The 22,071-nt window shown below is 36.8% G+C and overlaps 1 protein-coding gene across 1 annotated transcript in view; it reads left to right on the plus strand.

The window, feature by feature from the left end:
* The window catches only part of TMEM168 (transmembrane protein 168), a 59,225-nt gene that overhangs the window by 29,894 nt on the left and 7,260 nt on the right, over positions 1–22,071 (plus strand). The window contains exons 3-4 of the mRNA XM_043969023.1: positions 14,446–14,588; positions 20,100–20,374. Of these exons, the coding sequence (XP_043824958.1) occupies positions 14,446–14,588; positions 20,100–20,374 (418 nt within the window). The remainder of the gene's footprint in view (positions 1–14,445; positions 14,589–20,099; positions 20,375–22,071) is intronic.

Genomic DNA, 22,071 nt, shown 5'->3' on the forward strand with positions numbered 1-22,071 from the left:
CGGTACTTAGCAGTTTAAAGGGACAGGGTAGGGGGAATTTCTTACCCAACCGGAAGATCAGAAGATGGAGGTTTCAGCTTTCCTCTTCGTGGTCAGCCATCTGTTAAGGCTAAAATTCTAGCTAGTCTGTCTAAAATATCTAATGAGTGGTTGCCAATAAATTATAAGCTTTAGCAAGAGTTAGACTTTTAAGCATTTATTAAGGAGAATAAGAATTTGGTAAAGAGAGAGAGAAAGGCCTACATTCATCTATCTATTAAGAGTGCATTTCTAGCTCCACTCTTCGCCAGCATCCACAGGAAAAAGCCTCAGTCAGAGCGCCAGGCTCCCCCTTCCTCCTCCCACCAGCAAACGTCACTTCCTGACACCAAAGAAAAGACTCATGGTCTTGCCCTCAAAGACCTTCACCTCATCGTGGAGCTCTTCTACTGTAAGTCTCCAGCAGGTGGCATCATTCCAGTCGTTACAAACCTAAGACCCAAGCTTTAATTCAGATATTAGCTCCAAAAGGGAGTTAGACCCCAGTTAATGAATAACGTACAAGTCAGGATGCTAGGTTCTCTTACCTACAGAAATCAGTGCCCATAACGGAACAGAGGGAGCTAGATCGTGAAGGCCTAAGACTATAACAATAAAAGAATTGACAGGCTATAGAAACTTAGACTAAAAATAAATGAAAAATGAAGATATTTTGAAACTAATCATGGGAAACAGAGAGAGACATGCGCAGAAAAGGCCAAATTTGTCCCCATGTCATGGGGCGCAGAGCACCCCAGAAGTTCTCTGGGGCACATCAAGGAAGCTTCTCCTTGAGAAACTAAACCAGAGGACAGATAACGCCTAGAGAGATAAGCTGAACCAAATCGGACTGAGCTAGCTTGGGATTCCTACCCTTCATTCTGGTCTCCCTTACCCTGGGGAGATAAATTTGGGTGTGGCTGCGGCCTTTGTGTCCTGAAGAGGGATCTGTAGCCACCCCTCACCCAATTCCCCCAGCTACCACCAGTGGGGGATGGTCCTCTTTCACTAAAGGAACTTTTCACAGGCAGATGGTCCACCCCCATCAGTCCTCTATAAAAGTACCTTCCAGTCTCCTGTTCGAGGAGATTTGGTACCTCTGAGTCATGTGCTTTATGCCAATCTCCCCATGAAAAGTCCAAGGATTTCTTTCATGGTTTCCCTCCCCGCACCCTTCCCTTCCCTTGCTCCTAAATAAATTATCACCTTATTCTAACTACTTTTGTGTGCAAGAGGGTGTAATTCTTTAAAGAGGAATTCCTAAGAACCCCAATCCCTACCTAAACCCCTTACCCCATTCCCCCCTTCCCCCCCCCCCGTATCACCCAGATTCACCTTATGACGTGTTATCATTGTACCAGGGTTGTGCTCAACCTGTCTCTTTTGAACTCTGTGATGCTGTGGATAGAACACTGGGCTGGGAGTCAGAAGACTCGTCTACATGAGTTCAAATCTGGCCTCAGACACTTATTAGATGTGGACACTTAATAGATATGGGAACCTGTGTTGGGGGGACTTGTGATCTGGATGGGGGGGGGGGTTGGTCAACCAAAGAATTGGAGGCTTATCTTGAATCTTGTAAAATAAAAAGAGATTTATTAGAAGAAAGGAATATATGGCTGGGAACAGATCAATATAGTGACTGTCCCACTGGACTAAGAGAAGCCCTGGTCTTTTGTAGGTTTATATAACAAAGGGGAGGGAATTTCAAAGCAACTAGGAGGAAAATGCAAACAGAGAGGATTTTGGAATAATGGGGCATCAGTAAGATATGCAGCACTTATACATATCTTGCATTATCATCTTGTAGACCTTGGGTTTATCCTTTTACCAGGATTTTGCTCAGCCATACCTTATTCCTAAATTGAGAGACAGCTGTTTTTCCATTGGTAATTCAAAGGATTCCTTGGGTGTTGGGATCTTTAGGTTTCTTGGGGTCCCACTACATTCCCACAATACCTGGACATGTCACTTAACCCTGTTTACCTCACTTTCCTCATCTGTAAAATGAGTTAGAGAGGGGAATGGCAAACTTCTCTGTGTATCTTTGCCAAGAAAACCTCAGAGGAGGTCTTGAAGAGTCAGACATGACTGAAAACAACTGAAAAACAACCAAACTGTTTTGATGATTATAGCTTTCTAAAATAATTTAAGAAGTGGTACTACTAGTCCTCTTTTTTCCCCCATTTATTCCCTTGATATTTTTGACCTTTTGTTCCTCCAGATGAATTTTGTTGTTTTTTTCTAGCTCTATAAAGTAGTTCTTTGGTAGTTTGATTGGCCGGGCATTGAATTAGTAAAGTAATTTAGGTAGTATTGTCATTTTTATTTTATTGGCTTGACCTCATCTGCAATCATTATTTCTCCAGTTATTTAGATCTGCTTTTATTTGTGTGAAAAGTATTGGTTTATTGTGTTCATATAGTTCTTTTGTATCTTGGCAGTTACTCCCTTTTTCTAAGATAATAACAGTATCTGCCAACTTTCATATGAAGAAAGAAGTTTGAATACTTGTCATGGGTGAATTGGATTCTTAGACATACCTCTGTACACGTTCCAATCAGAAATAATAGTAAAGTTTTTATTTGGCACAAGGGAATTTGGCCAGGAGCAAAGTCTAAGACTTTTAGCCTCTTGGGGAGGAGAAGGTTTAAGACATTTTCCTCAAATGAGCCAGAGGGAATGCCTTTATAGAGGATACATGGGGGCGGGGTGGTGGTGGTGGGGGGGGGGTAAAGGGAAGGAGGATCCTTGAAACTGGAAAGTTACAGTCTTTGGGGGCAGGGGATACATGAAATAGTGGGTATCACATTTCCTGAACTCTGGGGTCATCGCCATTTCCTGGTCCTAGTCATATAGTAAGCACACCTGAATATCATTTGGCTTCCTGCTATTTACTGTAATGCGCCCCCCCACCCCTTTCCTTAGTAGTATTGATGTGTCTACCCCCGCTTACCAAGTTTTGTTTTCCACAGGAAAAGCATCCTCAGTCTGACCTAGGCCCACCAACACCCTTATCAAGTGGTTGTTTTTTTTTTTTACAGGAAAAGCTTCCTTTGATTAATCCTAGATCTGCTGCATCTCAGATTTTGTTTCTCATAGGAAGAACTCCTTCAGACTGATTCCAGGCCCGTATCACTTGCAGTAGTTTTTCTGTGGATTTTGCTCTCTGGATTTTGGCTATAACATTACTGGGACTTTTCTTTAAGAGATAGTAGGTAGGGGCAGCTAGGTGGCACAGTGGATAGAGCACCAGCCCTGGATTCAGGAGTACCTTTGTTCAAATCCGGCCTCAGACACTTAACACTTACTAGCTGTGTGACCCTGGGCAAGTCACTTAACCCCAATTGCCTCACTAACCCCCCCCCCCCCCAAAAAAAAGAGAGAGATAGTAGGTAGATTTCTTATGCCTTGACTTTGTCTTCTGGTTCTAATAGAGTTGGCCAGTTTATATTTATAACATATTGAATTTTTTTTTCATGGTTTCCCAAGGATCCAGTGATTCTTAAATTATCTCTCCTTGACCTAATTTCCAGGTCAGATGTTTTTTATATCTGGTATCTTACATTTTTCTGTTGTTTGTATTGTATTTTATTTCTTCAAGGTATTCATGTAGTTCTTGTGCCAAATCCATTTTTTTACTTTTGGTTTCACTCATATTGGAGTTAGACTGGCAATAATTTTTTATATTAGTTTGTATTTTCTCTGATTTATTCATTTTATAACTTTGGTTCCTGAATATTTCCCTGGAATTGGGTTGGATAGTCAGGACCCTCTCTGGCAAGTAAAGATGGAGTGTTATTGACCTTAAAGCTAGTCTTGACCCTGGGCTAGTCTATCCTGGCTTGATCTCTGGGCTAGTCTATGGTGGCTTCATGATATTGGTTAGAATCATGTTGCCCACTTCTTGGTGCTTTCTGTCTACTGTGAGCCCTTCTTAAGGGAGCCCTCCATTCTTACTATTCTTAGGCACAAAGCTTCACATGCTATATACATATGTCTCATTTCTGGTTGTGTTGGTACCCACTTTGCTTGAGAAGACCTCTTTTCTGTTACCCATTGGTGTCTGGCTAATTTTTTCCCTCCAATTCTTGAATTGAAGATGTCACTCTAGTTTTTCTTTGAATTTCTTGATCTATGATTGGTTCAATGTAAACTTCAGGATTTTGGTGGAATAGCTGTAGAATAAGGCAACCCGTTTCCCTTTTGGGCAGCCATTCTAACATTAGTCAAAAGGGAATATGTTTTCAAATTTCCTGTTCTCTCTTTTGAGGCCACACAAACAGGAGTGTTTTATATGGTATGACCTGATTCACTATAATACTTAACACAATTATTGTAAACTTTGAAGTACAACATAAATGTGAGTTATTATTATTATTACCCCAACCTCCTAAAAAAAACCCTTTATTCAGAAACAAGAATAAGGCTTTTTTTTTTTTTTTTGGTGAGGCAGTTAGGGTTAAGTGACTTACCCAGGGTCATACAGCTAGTAAGTGTTAAGTGTCTGAGGCCTGATTTGAACTCAGGTCCTCCAGACTCAAGGATTGGTGCTCTATCCACTGTGCCACCTAGTTGCCCTGTAAGGCTTTTAAAAAAAACAACTTTTGAATTAAGAAAACTCTTTAAAATATATAAACTTTCTTAAAATTGCCTTTATTCAAGAAAAGGGAAGGTCCTGGGCCTTATCCTTTATATAGATATATCTATCATATTTAATATGGTAGTTCCGATATTGCCTTCCTTGTCTGATCCTCTTCTGAACTTTCTTGTGCTTTTTAATGTGCATTTTTAATGATTCACTGACACTTATTTTCTTTTTCAGTATCACTGCCCTTAGTTGTCCCAACTCTGCCTTTCTCCTACCCCAGCTCTTCTTCTTCTTTTTTTCAGGGCAATGAGGGTTAAGTGACTTGCCCAGGGTCACACAGCTACTAACTGTCAAGTGTCTGAGGCCGGATTTGAACTCAGGCCATCCTGAATCCAGGGCTGGCGCTTTATTCTTCTTATATTTTTTGAATGTTTTTTTTTCCCATTTATTTAGAATTTTATTTTTTCGCCCAATTACATGTAAAAACAATTTTAATGTCCATTTTTAAAAACTTTGTGTTCCAAAACTTTAAAAAAAATATATGCTTCAATCTGTATTCAGATACTATCAGTTCTTTCTCTGGAGATGGATCGCGTTTTTTATAAGTCCTTCAGAGTTGTCTTGGATCATTACATCGCTGAGAATAGCCAAATCATTCACAGCTGATCCTTGTACAATATTGCTGTTACTTTGTATATAGTATATCTTACTTTGCATCAGCTCATGTAAGTCTTTCCAGGTTTTTCTGAGAGCATCCTGCTCATCATTTCACAGTTATTATTGCTAACTGAATTTCCCTCCATCCCACTCCCTCCCCATGTCATTTACTCTGTTCTCTGTCTCCTTTCATCCTTTCCTTCCTCAAAGGTATTTTGCTTCTGATTGCCCCCTCCCCCAATCTGCCCTCCTCTCCCCCTCTGCTTTCCTGCAGGATAAGATAGATTACTATACCCAATTGAGTGTGTGTGTTATTCCCTCTTTGAGCCAATTCTGATGAGAGTACGGTTCAACTCACTCCCCAGCACCTCCCCTGTATAAGCTTTTTCTAGCTTCTTTAATGAGATACTTTACCCCATTCCACGTCTTCCTTTCCCTTTCTCCCAGTGCATTCCTCTCATCCCTTAATTTCCCTTTATGTTCAACTCATACTGTGTGTCCTGTCTAAATATACTCCATCTATCTGCCCTAAAAATGAAAAAGTTCTTATGAGTTACAAGTATCATCTTCCCATATAGGAATGTAAACAGTTTAACCTTTTAATATCCTTTATGATTTCTTTTTCATGTTTACCTTTTTATGCTTCTCTAGGGTCTTGTATTTGAAAATCAAATTTTCTATTCAGCTCAGGTCTTTTCATCAAGAATGCCTGAAAGTCCTCTCTTTGATTGAATTCCCATTTTTTTCCCCTCAAGGATTATACACAGTTTTTCTGGGTAGGTGATTCTTGCTTGTTATACTGGTTCCTTTGCCCTCTGGAATATTATATTCCAAGCCCTCCTATCCTTAAATGTAGAAGCTTCTAAATCTTGTGTTATCCTGACTGTGGTTCCACAATACTTGAATTGTTTCTTTCTGGGTGCCTGCAATATTTTCTTCTTCACCTGGGAGCTCTGGAATTTGGCTATATTATTCCTGAGAAGTTTCATTTTGGGGTCTCTTTCAGTACTCCCCAAATAAAAAATCTAATCCTTTTCAAATTGCCCAAGAAATGTCATGCTCTGGTTGATAGTAGTGGGAATGTGGTCTCTTATGGTATACTTAGGAACACTCTCTACATATTGATGTCTAGTTTATAGTTTGAATACATTTTCTTAAAACTTGAACTTAGAAGGGATATGGTAACAGTTTTCCAATATTTGAAGGATTGTCATGTGGAAAGAAAAAAGAGACTTATTTTGGTTGTACCTAGTCAGCAAAACTAGGAATAATTTGAAGGAGTTTAGATGTTCAACAGAGAACTTACTAGCAATTAGAGCTAGCTGGAAATGGAATGGATTGATTTTATAAGTGATACCCTGTCACTTGTTTTCTTTAAAAAAAAAATTTAGCCTATATTAACTTTTATTTTTATATCCCATTAATTTCCAAACAAATCCTTTCCCATCACTCCTCAGAATTTTATCCCTTGTAAGAAAAATTTTAAAAGATAGGTGAAATAAAGTAGTTCAGCAAAACTAAAGAACATATAAACCATGTTAGAAGTATGCACACTATTCCATACCTAAAGTCCCTCATGGGTGTAGTTAAGAGTTCAGAGACTGATTTTCTCAACTGTTCTCTGAGGACTACTTCCTTTTATGTTTTTTCTGTTTCATTGTTGCAGTCATTGTATATATTGTTTTCCTGGTTCTGCTTACTTTTCTCTGTTGTTAGTCTTACTGTGCTTTTCTGAATTCTTCATAGTATACTTTTTTTTTAAATTGGTGCAGCAATGTTTAACTATAGTCTTGAACCAGTTTTATATTCTTCAGTCATTGAGCAGCTACTTTGTTTAACAGTCTGTTATTATAGAAAGTACTCCTATAAATATTTTGTGTATATGTCTTATATGGATTTTGAGCTTGTGGTGAAATATGCTTTAAGCTTTTTCCAGTTTTCTCAGCAGTTCTTGTTCCCGAAGTAATTTGTGCTTTGAGGTTTATCAGGAAGTTCATGTATTTCTGATTCTTTCTTATTAGTCTGTTCACTGGTCTACTTCTCTATTTTTTAACCAGTACCAAGTATTTTTTTGTTGATTATTACTGTGTCCAAATATTATGTCCCCTTTCATTGTTACTTTTCTCCCTTTTTTCCTTTGAGATTTTAGAACTTTTGTTACTCCAAATAAATTTTGTTATTATTTTAGTTAGCTTTTATAAAGTTTCCCCTTTGTAGCTTAATTGGTATGACACTAAAATTTGTAAATAAATTTAGAAAGTATTGTTGCTGGAGATTTTTAGACTGAGCCTGGATAGCTATTTGTCAGGGATAGATAGAGGGGATTAATGAAGCATAAAGGAGACTGAACTAAATGATCTCTTTAAGGCTTTTTTCAGCTCCAGGATTCTTGAATTCAATTTATTTTCAAAGCCTTTTGATGATTCGTTTTGTAGACTCTAAATGAGCAGTAAATATCAGTTTGACTTATAAGGTCCCCGCTAACCACTTTTGCATACTGTATAGGTATTTATGCTAGATGGAAAAATAGAAAGACAATTAAATATATTAGCCTTAAGAAGAATTTCTAAATAAAGTACTAACATATATTGCCCATATTTGGACAAAGGTTGTTACTTACAGATGTAAGGTAGCTCATTATCTACTCTTTCACTCATTGTGTGCCACTCCCTGAAACTCAGACATGTTCTAATGATTTATAGTGGTCTGACTAAAATGGAAGGCTAATTCTAGAGAAAAACATCCAGAGATAATTCTTCTCATCTTTATCATCAGGCTCTCTGTCTTGTCTGTAACAATAGAGTGGTTACTTAAAATAGAATGGGCATATTAAGGTTGCAGATGAATTCTAGGCTGAGGCTGTGGTTCAGCGCTTTACATACCAGTAATATTCAGGCTTTCTGAAAATGAACAAGCAGATGAAATAACCTTAATCTATGTTGGCTCCTCCTAGATGTGTTTGCCATCTGTTCAACTAAGGATATGACCATCAGGTCTTTGAATATTAGGTTATGCCAAGCTATCCTCTCTTTGGTTTATTTGTTTTATCTTAATGGAATGTGTGGTACCATTTCTGGCTTACTAACTCAGAAATAACCTAAAGTGATAACCTGCTGTTTTTTGCCTAATTTCCATAATTTTTAAAAAATATGCTTCAAATGTAGCAAGTGATTTTTCAAAACCAAAGAACTTATAGCACATCCTTTCATAAGGAGCCTCCTAATAGGCAGAATGTTTTTCTTTTTTTTCTTTTTCTAGAGCACTGCTATTTTCTAACTTTATAAAATAAGTTTGATATATGATACATGTTATTTTTTCAAAAATGAAATCCTATCCTAGTGCTGTCAATGTTTTATTGTACTTTTTCAAAGCAACGTATGAACCTATAATACTTTTAAAGACATTGGAAAATCTGCATTAAATTTCAGTTTTAAGGCTGCTAAAATCATTAGTAATAAAAGTAGCCCATATAGTTATCTAAAATTATGAACAATAAACCCCTGAAAATCTTACTTTTTATTCATTACTGCTGAGGAATATAATCTTGTATTCACCAGTACTAGCTGTTATTATTAGATACTTTCATCAATTAACACTGAAACTAGAATTTTAAATTACTTAATCAGTCATCCCATTTGAGTGACCTACAAAATAGATGAACAATTTGAACTTTTCTGTAGGTCACAAGTATATTATGAATGACTTCATATTTTTTGGATTTTAAAATTTACCTCTAATTTCTTTATATATATGTAATATATTTTTAAAATTAAAGCAATTGCATTACACAGTAGTAACTGTTGTTATTCTATATATATTTATTAGGATTAGGAAAGTAAAACCAGTGTTAACACAGTTACACTTTTAAAGATTAAAAAAAATTTTTTTTTTAAACAAATTTTTTAGGTTAAGGTAATCTGTGGGTGGGGTAGTCTTTTCTATGAAATAGACACATCAATAGTATTTTCTGTGGAAAATAAGCAGTAAGATAGAAAAGTTATAGTTTTTTGTTTTTGTTTTTGTTTTTTTTTTGAGGGGCAATGGGGGTTTATTCCATCGAATAATAGATTTCAGTCTTATAGGGACCTCATTGACGTGCCTTACCCAAGATCACAAGGTAAATGAGGAGTACCAGTGCAGGGACTTGAATCCAGATTCTCCAACTTTATGGTCAGTGTATTTGTGTGAGTTGTGTTTGTCTTGTTGTTGTTGTCCTTTGTTCTCAAAGAGGACCACGACATCAGGAAATGATGTCATGACTGGCAGTGAATTAGATTTAAGTGAGGCTGAGCTGTTCAAACAACCTCTCCAGATGGTTCCTCCAGAGCCATCTGGGTCCAGTGGCAAGATGTATATCACAACAACTGGAGATGGCCCTGGATGTTTGAGGCAATTGGGGTTAAGTGATGTGAGAATTGAAATGATACCCCCTGCTGGGAGGGACATTGTGAGCTCTGGCCTGAAAAGAAACCAAGTAACTTTGGCATCCGGATGTGACCTTTCTGGGGTTTCGAAGGTCAGATCAGCATCAGGAAGTGATGTCTGCCACCTGTGGGTCCTGTCAGTCAGTGTTACCAGCCAATTATTTTGGAGCTGTGTGTGTGGACGGCCCTATTTCCTGCTTCACAGGAACTTCATGTGGGCTGTTAGGGAAAGGCAAGTTTTTCTCTCTGGCTATACCAAATAGATCTAAAGTAGACTTTTCCATGCTATGAGGAATCAGTTCTCAATCTCTCTCTCTCTTCACTAACTTTTTTTTTTTTGGAGGCAATTGGGGTTAAGTGACTTGCCCAGGGTCACACAGCTATTAAGTGTTAAGTGTCTGAGGCCAGATTTGAACTTAGGTACTCCTGACTTCAGGGCCAGTGCTCCATCCACTGTGTCACATAGCTGCCCCCTCTTCACTAACTTCTAATGCACTTTAATAAATACTTAAAAGTCTAAACTCTTGCTAAAGCTTCTAATTTAAGGCAACCCCTCATTAGATTTTAGACATCACAGCTAGAATTTGAGGCCCTTACAGTGACTTGCCCATAGTCACAAAGCTAGTAAGCATCAAGTGTCTGAAGCTGGATTTGAACTCAGGTCCTCCTGACTCTAGGGTCAGTGTTCTATCTACTGGGCCACCTCGCTGCCCTAATTTAAGTTCTAAAGATTGCATTCATGTATGCACAATACATGAAGATAGGAGAGGGCTGGATGCAGTCAGGCAACTGTCATCTGCCTGCTTTGGCTGACGCATAGAGCCAGCACATCAAAGGAAATAGGATGAAATAATCCTAAAGACTGGTTAATGCCAGTGCAGGAAGTTATATTTTGTCCTATAAGAAATGGGGAATTCAGCCTAAGGTTTTTAAATAGGGGAAGTAACAGAAGATAGCTTCTCAAAGAGGAGTTGCAAAAATGTGCTAAGCAATGACAGCATCATTGAAATATAGTCTTTATGGTCACAACTTTTATAAATTTTTTTTTTTTTTAGAAAACATACCAAAACCCATTCTGTTTAACAATATTATTTTATATTCCTCATATTGCATGATATGTAAAACCTTACAGAAAGAAAATAGGGAAAATTATATCATTTGCTGTGCTGACTGAAAATGCAAATAATATGAAAGCACCTCCAGACAACATGTAAATTCCCACATACAACTACAACACAACATATACATTCCTTTACTTACAGGTCTTAGTGACATTAAGTTGGATGATGTCCAAAGGATCTATAGAAAAAACAACATAAATTATGAAACAAGTAGAAGCTATTCATATTGTAGCTGTTCTTTTAAGTTTTTATTGATAGCGGTTTTTTATGGCACATTAATTTCCAAACCTATCCCTCCACCACACCTAGTGATCCATCCTTTATAACAAAAAATAAAAAGAGGGGAAAAAGGCAGTTCAGCAAACTAATACACCCATCTGATCTCACATTATATGTCATCATACCCATATTCTCTCACTTCTTTCAAGAGAAGAGGAGCTGCATTTTATCTGGAGTCAAGCCTGTTCTTTATGCTTACATAGTCTTCAGTTTCTTTTTTTGTTCTTTCTTTTTATAATGTTATCATGCTTGCTGTATATTGTTTTCTTTTTCTTTTCTTTTCTTTTCTTTTTTTTTTTTTTTTTTTGTGGGGCAATGGGGGTTTAAGTGACTTGCCCAAGGTCACACAGCTAGTAAGTGTCAAGTGTCTGAGGCTGGATTTGAACTCAGGTACTCCTGAATCCAGGGCCAGTGCTCTATCCACTGCACCACCTAGCTGCCCCACTGTATATTGTTTTCTTGATCCCATTTATTTTACTCTGCACTCATTCTTCTCAGTCTCCCATACTTCTTTAAATTCTTCATATTTGTTGGGCTTCTTAAAGATGTAGTAATATGTCATGACATCAGCGTACCATACTTTATGTAGTCATTCCCCAGTATGTAGGCAGGTTGTGTGTATGTATGTGTAACTCCTTTCTCCAAAGAGCAAGAAGAAAGGAATGTAAATAGAAGTTACACAAATTGTGTAGTAAACCCACATAATGTAAGTAATAATAGCCTTTGACAATTTATTTTAGAAAACATTTTTTTAAGAAATGGTAATAATTGAGGATTTTAATTTACAAAAAAATATAAGAAATATTCTATAGGTCACTCTTTAATGTATATTCAATTTGTCCTTTATATTTTGAGCAGCTTCCCCTGTCATCAAGACTTTTCATAATTTCTGTTCATTTCAACAAATAAACATTTATTACAGCTGGGGATACAAAGATAAAAACAAAAATGTCCCTGCCCTCAAGGAACTTACATTTTACTGGGCATGCTTCTTCCATACAAAACCCAGCAGTAGTGGATAGCAAGTCATGCAAAATAATTTGAAGAGAAAAAGAACATTCACAAAATGGAGGAAAAAAATAAATAAGGAAAAGACTTGTGGGAGGTAGCACCTAAGCTGTGCTTTAAAAGAATATAGGAATTTTAGGAAGGGAGAGTAGGGAGTATGTTACTGACATGGTAAAAGTCTGTGCCAAGGCATGGGAATAGGCTGTGGAATGTTGTGTAGACAGAAAGTTAGTAATTCAATTTGATTGGAAAGAGGAGTGTATGAAGGAGAGAGTGTGTAATATGGAGACTGGAAGGTTAGTGGGACCCATATTATTGAGAGCTTTAAAGTCCAGGCTGAGAAGTTTGTATTTTATCCTAGTGGCAGTATGGAGCCCCTAAAGATTTCTGCATGGGCAGTACCATAACCAGTGATTTAGGAAAATCAAGTTGGCAAGTGGAGGAAATGGATTAGAAAGGCGAGAGGCTGTTGCAGTGGTCCAGCTTAGAGGTGATGAAAACCTGAATTAGAGTGGTGGTGGAGCCCAGGGGAAAGAAGGACTTCATTGTGAGAGGTGTAGCAGAGTATCAGACTCTGGGGAAACTCTGGGGTCCCAACCTTGCATTGACTAGCACTAACTGCCCCCAAGAAAACCTACACATGCCCCAGTAGTTTCCCACAATCCTTGCTCCTGGACCACCTAACAAATAAATCTAACCCAAGGCTATTTCTACAACTTTGTTTCTAGAAATCCTTAATATTCCCCTCCTTCAGCTTGGCTGTTTTGTGTCTCCAATATATGCCCTCCTGCTATTTCCCATGACTATGCCTTATAAAAGCTCCTTTTTCCCCTTCCTCAGTGGGCCTCCCAGTCTAAAGAAGGCAGTGTGTTGTCCTGAATGACAATTCCTCCACCCTGAAAAAAGCCTCACTTCATCAATTGATTATCTAATTGGTCTGAGTTTTTCCCAGGTTGAAAAGAGGTAGAAGTAGACTAAGACTTAATACTTGATTGCATATGGGAGGTGGGGATGTGAGGGAAGAAGAGTCAAGGATAGCTCTAAGTCTTAACAGGGAAAGATGATGGTCATTTCAAAAGCAATAAGGGCAAAAAAAGGAATAAAGAGGTTAATGTCAAAATGAATTCCAATATTGTTGATTAAGAGAGTATTCACACTCTTTAACACTTAAAAAGGAAACACTTGCATTATACCCTTGAACTAGCAAAAAAACCCTATCAGTAACTTTTGAAATAAAAAAGACTGCAGTTCTGAAATTCTTTTCCTGGTTTCCCATATCTAAGATTAATCTGATTTTTTTTTTTTTAGTGAGGCAATTGGGGTTAAGTGACTTGCCCAGGGTCACACAGCTAGTAAGTGTTAAGTATCTGAGGCCGGATTTGAACTCAGGTACTCCTGACTCCAGGGCCGGTGCTCTATCCACTGCGCCATCTAGCTGCCCCCGATTAATCTGATTTTTAGGATTACTATGAAGTGATTTAAAAATACACATATAATTTATGTTTCCTCCCTCAGATAGATATGCTTTAGTGTGTGACTACTCTGTTTGAAAATACATTAACGAGTGCTGCATATATTTTGCATGCTATAACAGCTAAAATTTCCTAGGATTTTCCTCTATTGATAGGAATTTAGAAATTTTACCCAAAATTATAATTTCTATAAGAATAATACCCTTTTAGAGAGTCTAATTATAAGTACTGCCATCAAGACCATAATTATCAAGGTATGTGTTCTATCCAGTGGACGTTTACTATCATGGGATTCATAGATTATCAGATAATTGATGTAGAGTTGGAAAAGATGCTAGACACTTCTCATTTTACAGATGAAATAATGGCTATTTCTGGACAGTTAGGTTCAACATCTGCCAGTCATATGGCAAGATAATTTTTCCTCACACTGTATTTTAGCAGCATAGGATTTATATTCTTGTAAAGACATCATAAAGTTTATGGTCCAGTCCTTATTTTGCAAATGAGAAAACTGAGGCCCAGAAAGTTAAAGTGATTTATCCTAGGTCACACAGCTAGTAGAGCTAGAATTTAAATGAAGGGTCTAGATTAAAAAGTTCTGAGGGGCATCTAGGTGGTGCAATGGATAAAGCACTGGCCCTGAATTCAGGAGGACCCGAGTTCAAATGCGGCCTCAGACACTTGACCCTTACTAGCTGTGTGACCCTGGGCAAGTCACTTAACCCTTATTACCCTGCAAAAAAAAAAAAAGAAAGAAAGAAAAGTTTTGAGAGGTTTTGGGGTTTTTTGTTAGCAGGAACGGGATAGGTTATTTAATGGAAATGTAAAGACAAACGTATTTGATAAATGGCCTTTTTGTTTGTTTCCTCTAGCCAACAAATGGACTCTTCTTGAGCATGTTTCTTATCGTTTTACCATTGGAGTCCATGGCTCATGGGCTCTTCCACGAACTGGGTAATTGTTTAGGAGGAACATGTGTTGGATATGCTGTTGTGATTCCCACCAACTTCTGCAGGTACAGTGATCTAGGACAGTCACTAGAATATTTATGACTACATATTAAATTTAAATCAATTTTGATAACCTTTTTTAAAAAATGTAAGCATGACAATGCATTGCATTTTTACTCTTGCCATAAAAATATTACCAAAAACATTTGCTGTAAGTAAGCATGGCATATTTAAAATTATTTTATGAGTTCTTAACCTTTTTTTGGGGCATGGACCCCTTTGTCATTTAGTGAAGCCTATGGACTTCTCAAAATAATGTTTTTTAAATGCATAAAGTAAATATCATTATAAAAAACATCTTTTTCATTCATGGACCACAGGTTAAAAATCTTTGATTTATTTAATATTTTGGGCCTCCAAAGTAGAAAAGATTAATAATTTCTCAGAGTTTATTACAAAGGAATTTCTTATTTAAATGGCTACATTACTAATCAGTTATCCGCGATGTTGATAATTTGTTCTATAGCTATTGTGACATGGGTTTGGTGGGGTTTTTGTTTTTGTTTTGTTTTGTATTTTGTAACCCAAAATAACTGTTTTTAATGTATTTTATTTAAGTGTTGCCTCGATTTTGCTTATATATGTTACAAGTGCTTTTATTGACAAGAAAATAGGGTTTTTTTGTTACCAAGAAGTTCTTTTTTTTTTTTTAAACCAAGAAGTTTTTACTGCATAACTTATATCTCCCTTCCACTTAAGTGGGGAAGAGACACACCTTTAAAACTAAATTCTTTTAATCCATTAAAAGAACTCAGCTTCCAAAAGGTTTTATTAAATATTTTCCCTTTTTAAAGAATTTTTTTTTAATTGTAGAGGTTCATCTTTGAGATACAAGGCTCAAAATGTATACCCTATAACAAATGATGGAGGGCTTTTTTTTAACCATCCAGAAAGGAAATTTTAACGCTAGATAAATAAAATGTATATGGAAATGTTAGTTTGCACATAATAAAATTTTCTATTATAGTTACCATTCATATGGACACTTCTAGCAATGGAGTGTTTTAGATATTTTAGCTAAGAAATCTTATATTTCTTTTCCTTTTAAGGAAATTAGAGGATTCACATATTAACTAAGAACTATATTTTTGAGACACATTGAGATGTAAAGGATGGTTATATAGCTTTTATTTAGGCTTCAAACTTTAATAACTTGAAGTATAATAATAATGGATATTTTATAGCACTTAAAAAATTTTTTTTTTAAAAAAAGCACTTTATATACCTCATCTCATTTGAGCCTCACAGCAGTGTTTTGAGTTGGGAATAATAGAAACAAACTATAATCTATCAGTAACAAGTGGTGCATTTTTTGCCCCAAAATTCATACTTCAGTTCTTTGGGGTTTTTTGGGTTTTTTTGTTTTTTTTTTTAAGTGAGGCAGTCAGGGTTAAGTGACTTGCCCAGGGTCACACAGCTAGTAAGTGTTGTGTCTGAGGCCGGATTTGAACTCAGGTCATCCTGAATCCAGGGCCGGTGCTCTATCCACTGTGCCACCTAGCTGCCCCCATACTTCAGTTCTAATAGCTCTGTCATATAGTTTATAGCCATTTTCATTTCATGGGATCTGAGGTCATAGTCTTAGAACTGGGGGTGGGATTTTTGAAGTGCTCTCATTTTACAGATGAAACAACTGAGGTTCCTTGATTTCAAATCTAGTGATTTTTCCATTGCCACTGTTTATTAAGTGCATTGTTCAAAGAGTTTATAGTATAATGGGGAAATGTGATAGTTAAAATGCTTTATTCATTATTTTTATAAGTGCAAAGTACAGCATGCAAAGCATTCTGCTAAGTGCTGGTGATACAAATAGAAAAGCAAGCCTTTGCTTTCAAGGAGCTCATGTTCTAATGTGAGAATCAGCACATATGGAAGGTCTCAGCTGCAAGTCACATGGAAAAAAGCTCCATGGTCCTTAGGCCATAGTGGCAAAGTAGATCTTAATGCCTCTTCTTAAACATTTCCACTGAAAAAAATCTTATCACTTTCTGATGTGAGCCATTTAATGGTACCAAGGACTTTGGTAGAAAGAATTTACTTTTCTGTGTTTTCAGTAGCTGTGGCTGTAGCAACTGCAGGAGTAATTGCTAGGCCTCATTTCCATAGGAGTTGCTTCCCAGGATGTTTGAGGGTACTGGGCTGGAAGCATTGTTATTTCTAAGCTTCTTAGGTTCTGAGTCATGGGCTGTTATAATAAAAGACAATAAGGTAATATATAAGTACTTAAGAGAAGCACAGAGTGTTATATAAAGTCCATGGGATAGAGAAGGTCATCACTGATTAGACTAAGCTTCCATGGACAGCATAGCATTTAAGCTAGGCAATAAAGATTGAATGGGAATTCAATTGGTAGAGGTTAGGAACAAGTAGGAAGACTTTCTAAGTAGTGTGAGAGCTAAGACGAAAAAGTAGGAAAATGTGGTACCTGTACAGAGAATGGCAAATTGCCTAGTTTGAATTTAGTGTACAGTAAATACATGGTGGGGAGTAAGATGAGTTAAGCCTGGAAAAGTAGAATGGGATTTAATTGCAGAAGACTTTAAATGCCAAGATAAGAAGTTTGAAGCCACTGAGCAATTTTGAGCAGAGGCATGACAAGATCAGATTTATGCATAATTAGGATTAATCTAGGATTAATATGAAAGATGCATTCGATAGAAGAGAGAGTAAAGACCATTCAGAAGACTATTAAAAATAGTCTAGACAAGAGGTAGTAGTAAGGAACTATATACTGTCATGGGTCAGGTAGCACAAAGATAAAAATGATAGCATAATCAATTTAGAAGGACCTCATTGTTCACTTGTGTCTGACTCTTCATGACCTAGGGACCAACTGTCCCTGGGGTTTTCTTGGCAAAGATACTACAGTGGTTTGCCATTTCTTTCTCCGGTTTTAGGCAAGAGTTAAGTGGCATGCCCAGGGTCACACAGCTGTTAAGTATCTTAGATCAGGTTTGAATTCTGTTGGTTTTTTTTTTAACTCCAAGCCCAGTGCTGTACCCATTGAGCTACATACTGCCCAGAGGGACCTCAAACCATCTAATCCAAACTCCTTATTTTACAAGGGAGGAGACTGAGGCCCAGAAAGTTGAAGCTACTTACCCAAGTTCATACAGATAACAACTAACACAACTATTATTTGAATCCAGGTTCTCAGACTTCAAATATATTGGGGTTTTTTCCACTATATCATTCATATACCAAAATTTGTTCAGCCCATTGGACACCTACTTAGTTTCCAGTTCTCTATTATTACCAGTGCTGTGTAGCCTGATGCCTGACTGTAGTGGTGCTTAGTAAATACTAGTTGCCTGATTATAAATATTTTTGAACATATTTTCCCTTTATTTTATCTCTTTGGAGTATTGACCTAGTAGGAGTTTGTTAAATTTTGCAGCATAGTTTCAAATTGCTTTCCAGAGTGACAGTATCTCTTCACAGCTTCACCAACAGTGCATTACTGTGCCTGTTTTCCCCTGGCCCCTCCAACATTTGTCCAACATTTGTCATTTTCCTTTTTTTTTTTGTCAGTTGTGCCAGTTGATAGGTGTGAGGTGGAATCTAAAGGCCAAATCCTCCCTTTTATATTTAACCTTGGCAAGTCACTTAACTTCTTCCTTTTCTAGAATCAAATAAATTCATCATTATTTTTTGAGATCTTAAGATACAACCTAGTCTTTTTGATTTAGTTATGAAGACTGGTCTCCTAAATTGAGTTTTAGAGTTCTCAACTAAATAAATCACCTTTAGGGGTGGTGTAGGCCTTTAGGGGCTTCAGGAACACATTTTATGAACCACTCATTCACTTATTATCTCTTAGGATAGAATGCTTCTGCTTTTGGTTCATTTATTGCTATGTTATGCTTTTCTTTCATAATGATATTTTCTTGAACTTGTTTCTAGATTTGGAAATATGTCCTAAGGCTTGTATCTTCTTCTACATTGACTTTGAAATCAAAGTTTTTTTTTTAAAAAGTCAATATCTTTTGTATCACCAAATTTCCAATATCTTTCCATTTCCAAATATATTCCTCCCTTAAATCTGAGTTTGTTTAAAGTTAATAATCCTTTATGAAGACCTATGTTAAATATGAAAATTAAGTAGATAATTTAAATGTTCATTAATTTTTATTCTGAGATTTTATTTTATTTTATTTTTTAATTTTTTAGTGAGGCAATTGGGGTTAAGTGATTTGCCCAGGGTTACACAGCTAGTGTCAAGTGTCTGAGGCTGGATTTGAACTCAGGTACTCCTGAATCCAGGGCCAGTGCTTTATCCACTGCATCACCTAGCTGCCTCTTATTATTATTATTTATTTATTTATTTTTTTGCGCGGGGCAATGGGGGTTAAGTGACTTGCCCAGGGTCACACAGCAAGTAAGTGTCAAGTGTCTGAGGCCGGATTTGAACTCAGGTACTCCTGAATCCAGGGCCGGTGCTTTATCCACTGCGCTACCTAGCTGCCCCTAGCTGCCTCTTATTCTGAGATTTTAACTAAAGAATGTATAAATCCTCTTTACTGATCCCTATCAATTTTTAAATGGATTTTACCTCAAAATATGTATCAAAATAATCTTTTTTTTTCTTTTTTTTTTGGGTGGGGCAATGAGAGTTATACGTTTTTTTCCTAGGGTCACACAGCTAGTAAGTGTCAAGTGTCTGAGGCTGGATTTGAACTCAGGTCCTCCTGAATCCAGGGCCGGTGCTTTATCCACTGCGCCACCTAGCTGCCCCCAAAATAATATTTTTCTAAGAAATATTATTAACTGCATTTTTTTGGCCAACAGTTGTAAATGAGATGCTATTGAGAGCTGTGTCTCTTTATAGAGAGTCTGTTGTTTCAGAGACAATTTAGAACTCGTATTCTGATTTCCCCAGTTTAAAGCAGTGGCTGCCATTACTTCATCTTTACATCTTTAGTGTCTTTCATATTAACATTTCAACAATATTGAATTACATTGGTAATATTAAAAAAACCCTCTTGTTTGGAATTCTCTTATCTACCTTGATACTTAGTTTTGGGAGTGGCAAGAAAGGGATAGTTTTAGAATTAACACATTGGTGTGAAGGGGTTGGTTTAGATCAAGGGTTCTTAATCTGGGGCCCATGAACTTGGGTTGAAATTTTTTCTTTTGTTGTTGTTGTTGTGGTTTTTTTTAGTGAGGAAATTGGGGTTAAGTGACTTGCCCAGGGTCACACAGCTAGTAAATGTCAAGTGTCTGAAGCCGGATTTGAACTCAGGTCCTCCTGACTCCAGGGCCGGTGCTCTATCCACTGCGCCACCTAGCCACCCCCGAAATTTTTTCTTTTGATAACTACATTTCAATATAATTGGTTTCATAGGCATTTTATTTTATGCATTTAAAAATATTATTCTTACAAGGGACCCATAGACTTAACCAGATTGCTAAAGGGGTCTGTGACAAAAATGGTTAAGAACTTCTGGCCCAGATGATCTTTAGCAGCCTTCCAATTTAATTTCTCCTTCTGTTTTATTTTATTTTTTTCCCTATAGTCCTGATGGTCAGCCAACACTTCTTCCACCAGAGCATGTTCAGGAGCTGAACTTGAGGTCTACTGGCATGCTCAATGCCATTCAGCGATTTTTTGCTTATCATATGATTGAAACATATGGCTGTGACTATTCCACAAGTGGATTTTCTTTGGATACTTTACATTCCAAGCTCAAAGCTTTCCTTGAACTTCGGACTACAGATGGACCCAGACATGACACTTATGTTTTGTATTACAGTGGTCACACTCATGGTACAGGAGAATGGGCTTTAGCAGGTAATTCACTTTAGACCTTTTGAAAATGTTGGAAATATTTCTATCAATCCAGACCTCAAGGTTCCTCTTAATTACTGGCTGAACATTTAGCATGCGTGACCATGAAATCCCAGAGTTCTGGATCCATTTATTAGGGATAACTTTAATTGCTATTACAGAAAAGTATTCTTAATTAAAGAGAGAGTTATATTACTTATCAGTTTGAGGGAAAAGAATCTTACTATTTTAGAATCAGTGATTTGATTTTCCTTTAATATATAGATTTTCAACATTAATCCTACAGAGTATTTTAAAAAGCAATAAACTTCTACAAATAAAGTATTTTAAAGTCTTTGTCTATGAAGAAGAACATAGGTTTTTTAGTTCTTTGTTTTGTTGTTTTATTCTTTACTTCAAATAATTCAGTGAAAAAAGTGTTCAGTCTTAATTCAGGAAGGGTGACATGGTTGCAAGAATATTGACTTGCATAAATAAAGAATCTTGGATTCTAGTCCAGGCTGTATCACTAACTATAAATAAGTGAGGTAACCGTTAGGGGCCTCAGTTCATCTTTAATATGAGGAATTGGACTTAACCTTAACCTGTAACATCCCTCTGAGCTCTAAAATATGATTTTTGATGGTGTTAATTAACTAAACATAAAAAATGAAACACATTTGTAGATACATAGAATCTTGAGAATTTTGAAGTTGGAAGCTACCTTAATGATCATCTGGCTGAACCCCCTGAAGTGAATTATGAGAGTTTAAAATGTTTTCTCTGTCTAAATTATTGTCTGAGGGAGATGTAATAAAAACGTGTTTTTTTAAAACATGTTAATAATATGATGTTTAATTAAGCCCAGGTTTTTTTGCCATTGAGAATGTTGATCTGGGATAGATTTTTCAGGATTGTTGAGTCCTGTGTATTTTTATGGAAAGAAGGAAGATTTAAAAATTCATAAGAAACAGGTCATATGGAATTTCGGAGCTGGAAGGAGCCCCAGTAGCCACCTAGTCCAGCCCACCAGAAAAAAAAAAAATCCCATTGCAACATATCCAAGAGTGGGACATCCTATCACAGCTTGCACCCAAAGCAACCCATTCATTTTGAGACAGCTCTTATTATCAAGAAACCTTTCCTGGAATCCACTAAAAATACCTTCTTCCTTGGGTCTGCCTTCTGAGCCAGATGGGGGAACAAGCATAAGCCCTTTTTCCATATGAAATACTTGAAGACATCAAACATGTCTTTCCTGAGCCTTCTTTTCTCCAGGTAAATGTCCCTATTTTCTTCAGCCAGCCCCCAGATAGCATAAACTCATGCTCTATCACCATCCTAATTGTTTTCCTCTTCATACTCTTTGGCTTCTTAATGTTCTGTTTAAAATGTGGTACCCAGAACTAAACACAGGATTGAAAATTATCTTCATCTACTCTATATACCTCTTATTTGTAAATAGTAATTTGCATGTTTTTGTCTTCCATATTAAAATTTCAGTTCTTTGAAGGCAGAGACATATATCTTCGCCTTTCTTTGTACCCCCAGCATTAAGCACAATGCCCAGTACTGCTTGTTGATCAACTGATGGGCAGATATAGTCTGACCAGGGACAGCTACAGTAGTACTATCATTATATTCCAGTTTATGGAAGCTGTCTCCGAATACAGCTCAAGATCAAATTAACTTTTCTGTCAGCTTTATTACATTTTTGACAC

The sequence above is a fragment of the Dromiciops gliroides genome, chromosome 5 (assembly GCF_019393635.1).
Source record: "Dromiciops gliroides isolate mDroGli1 chromosome 5, mDroGli1.pri, whole genome shotgun sequence".
NCBI classification, from domain to species: domain Eukaryota; kingdom Metazoa; phylum Chordata; class Mammalia; order Microbiotheria; family Microbiotheriidae; genus Dromiciops; species Dromiciops gliroides.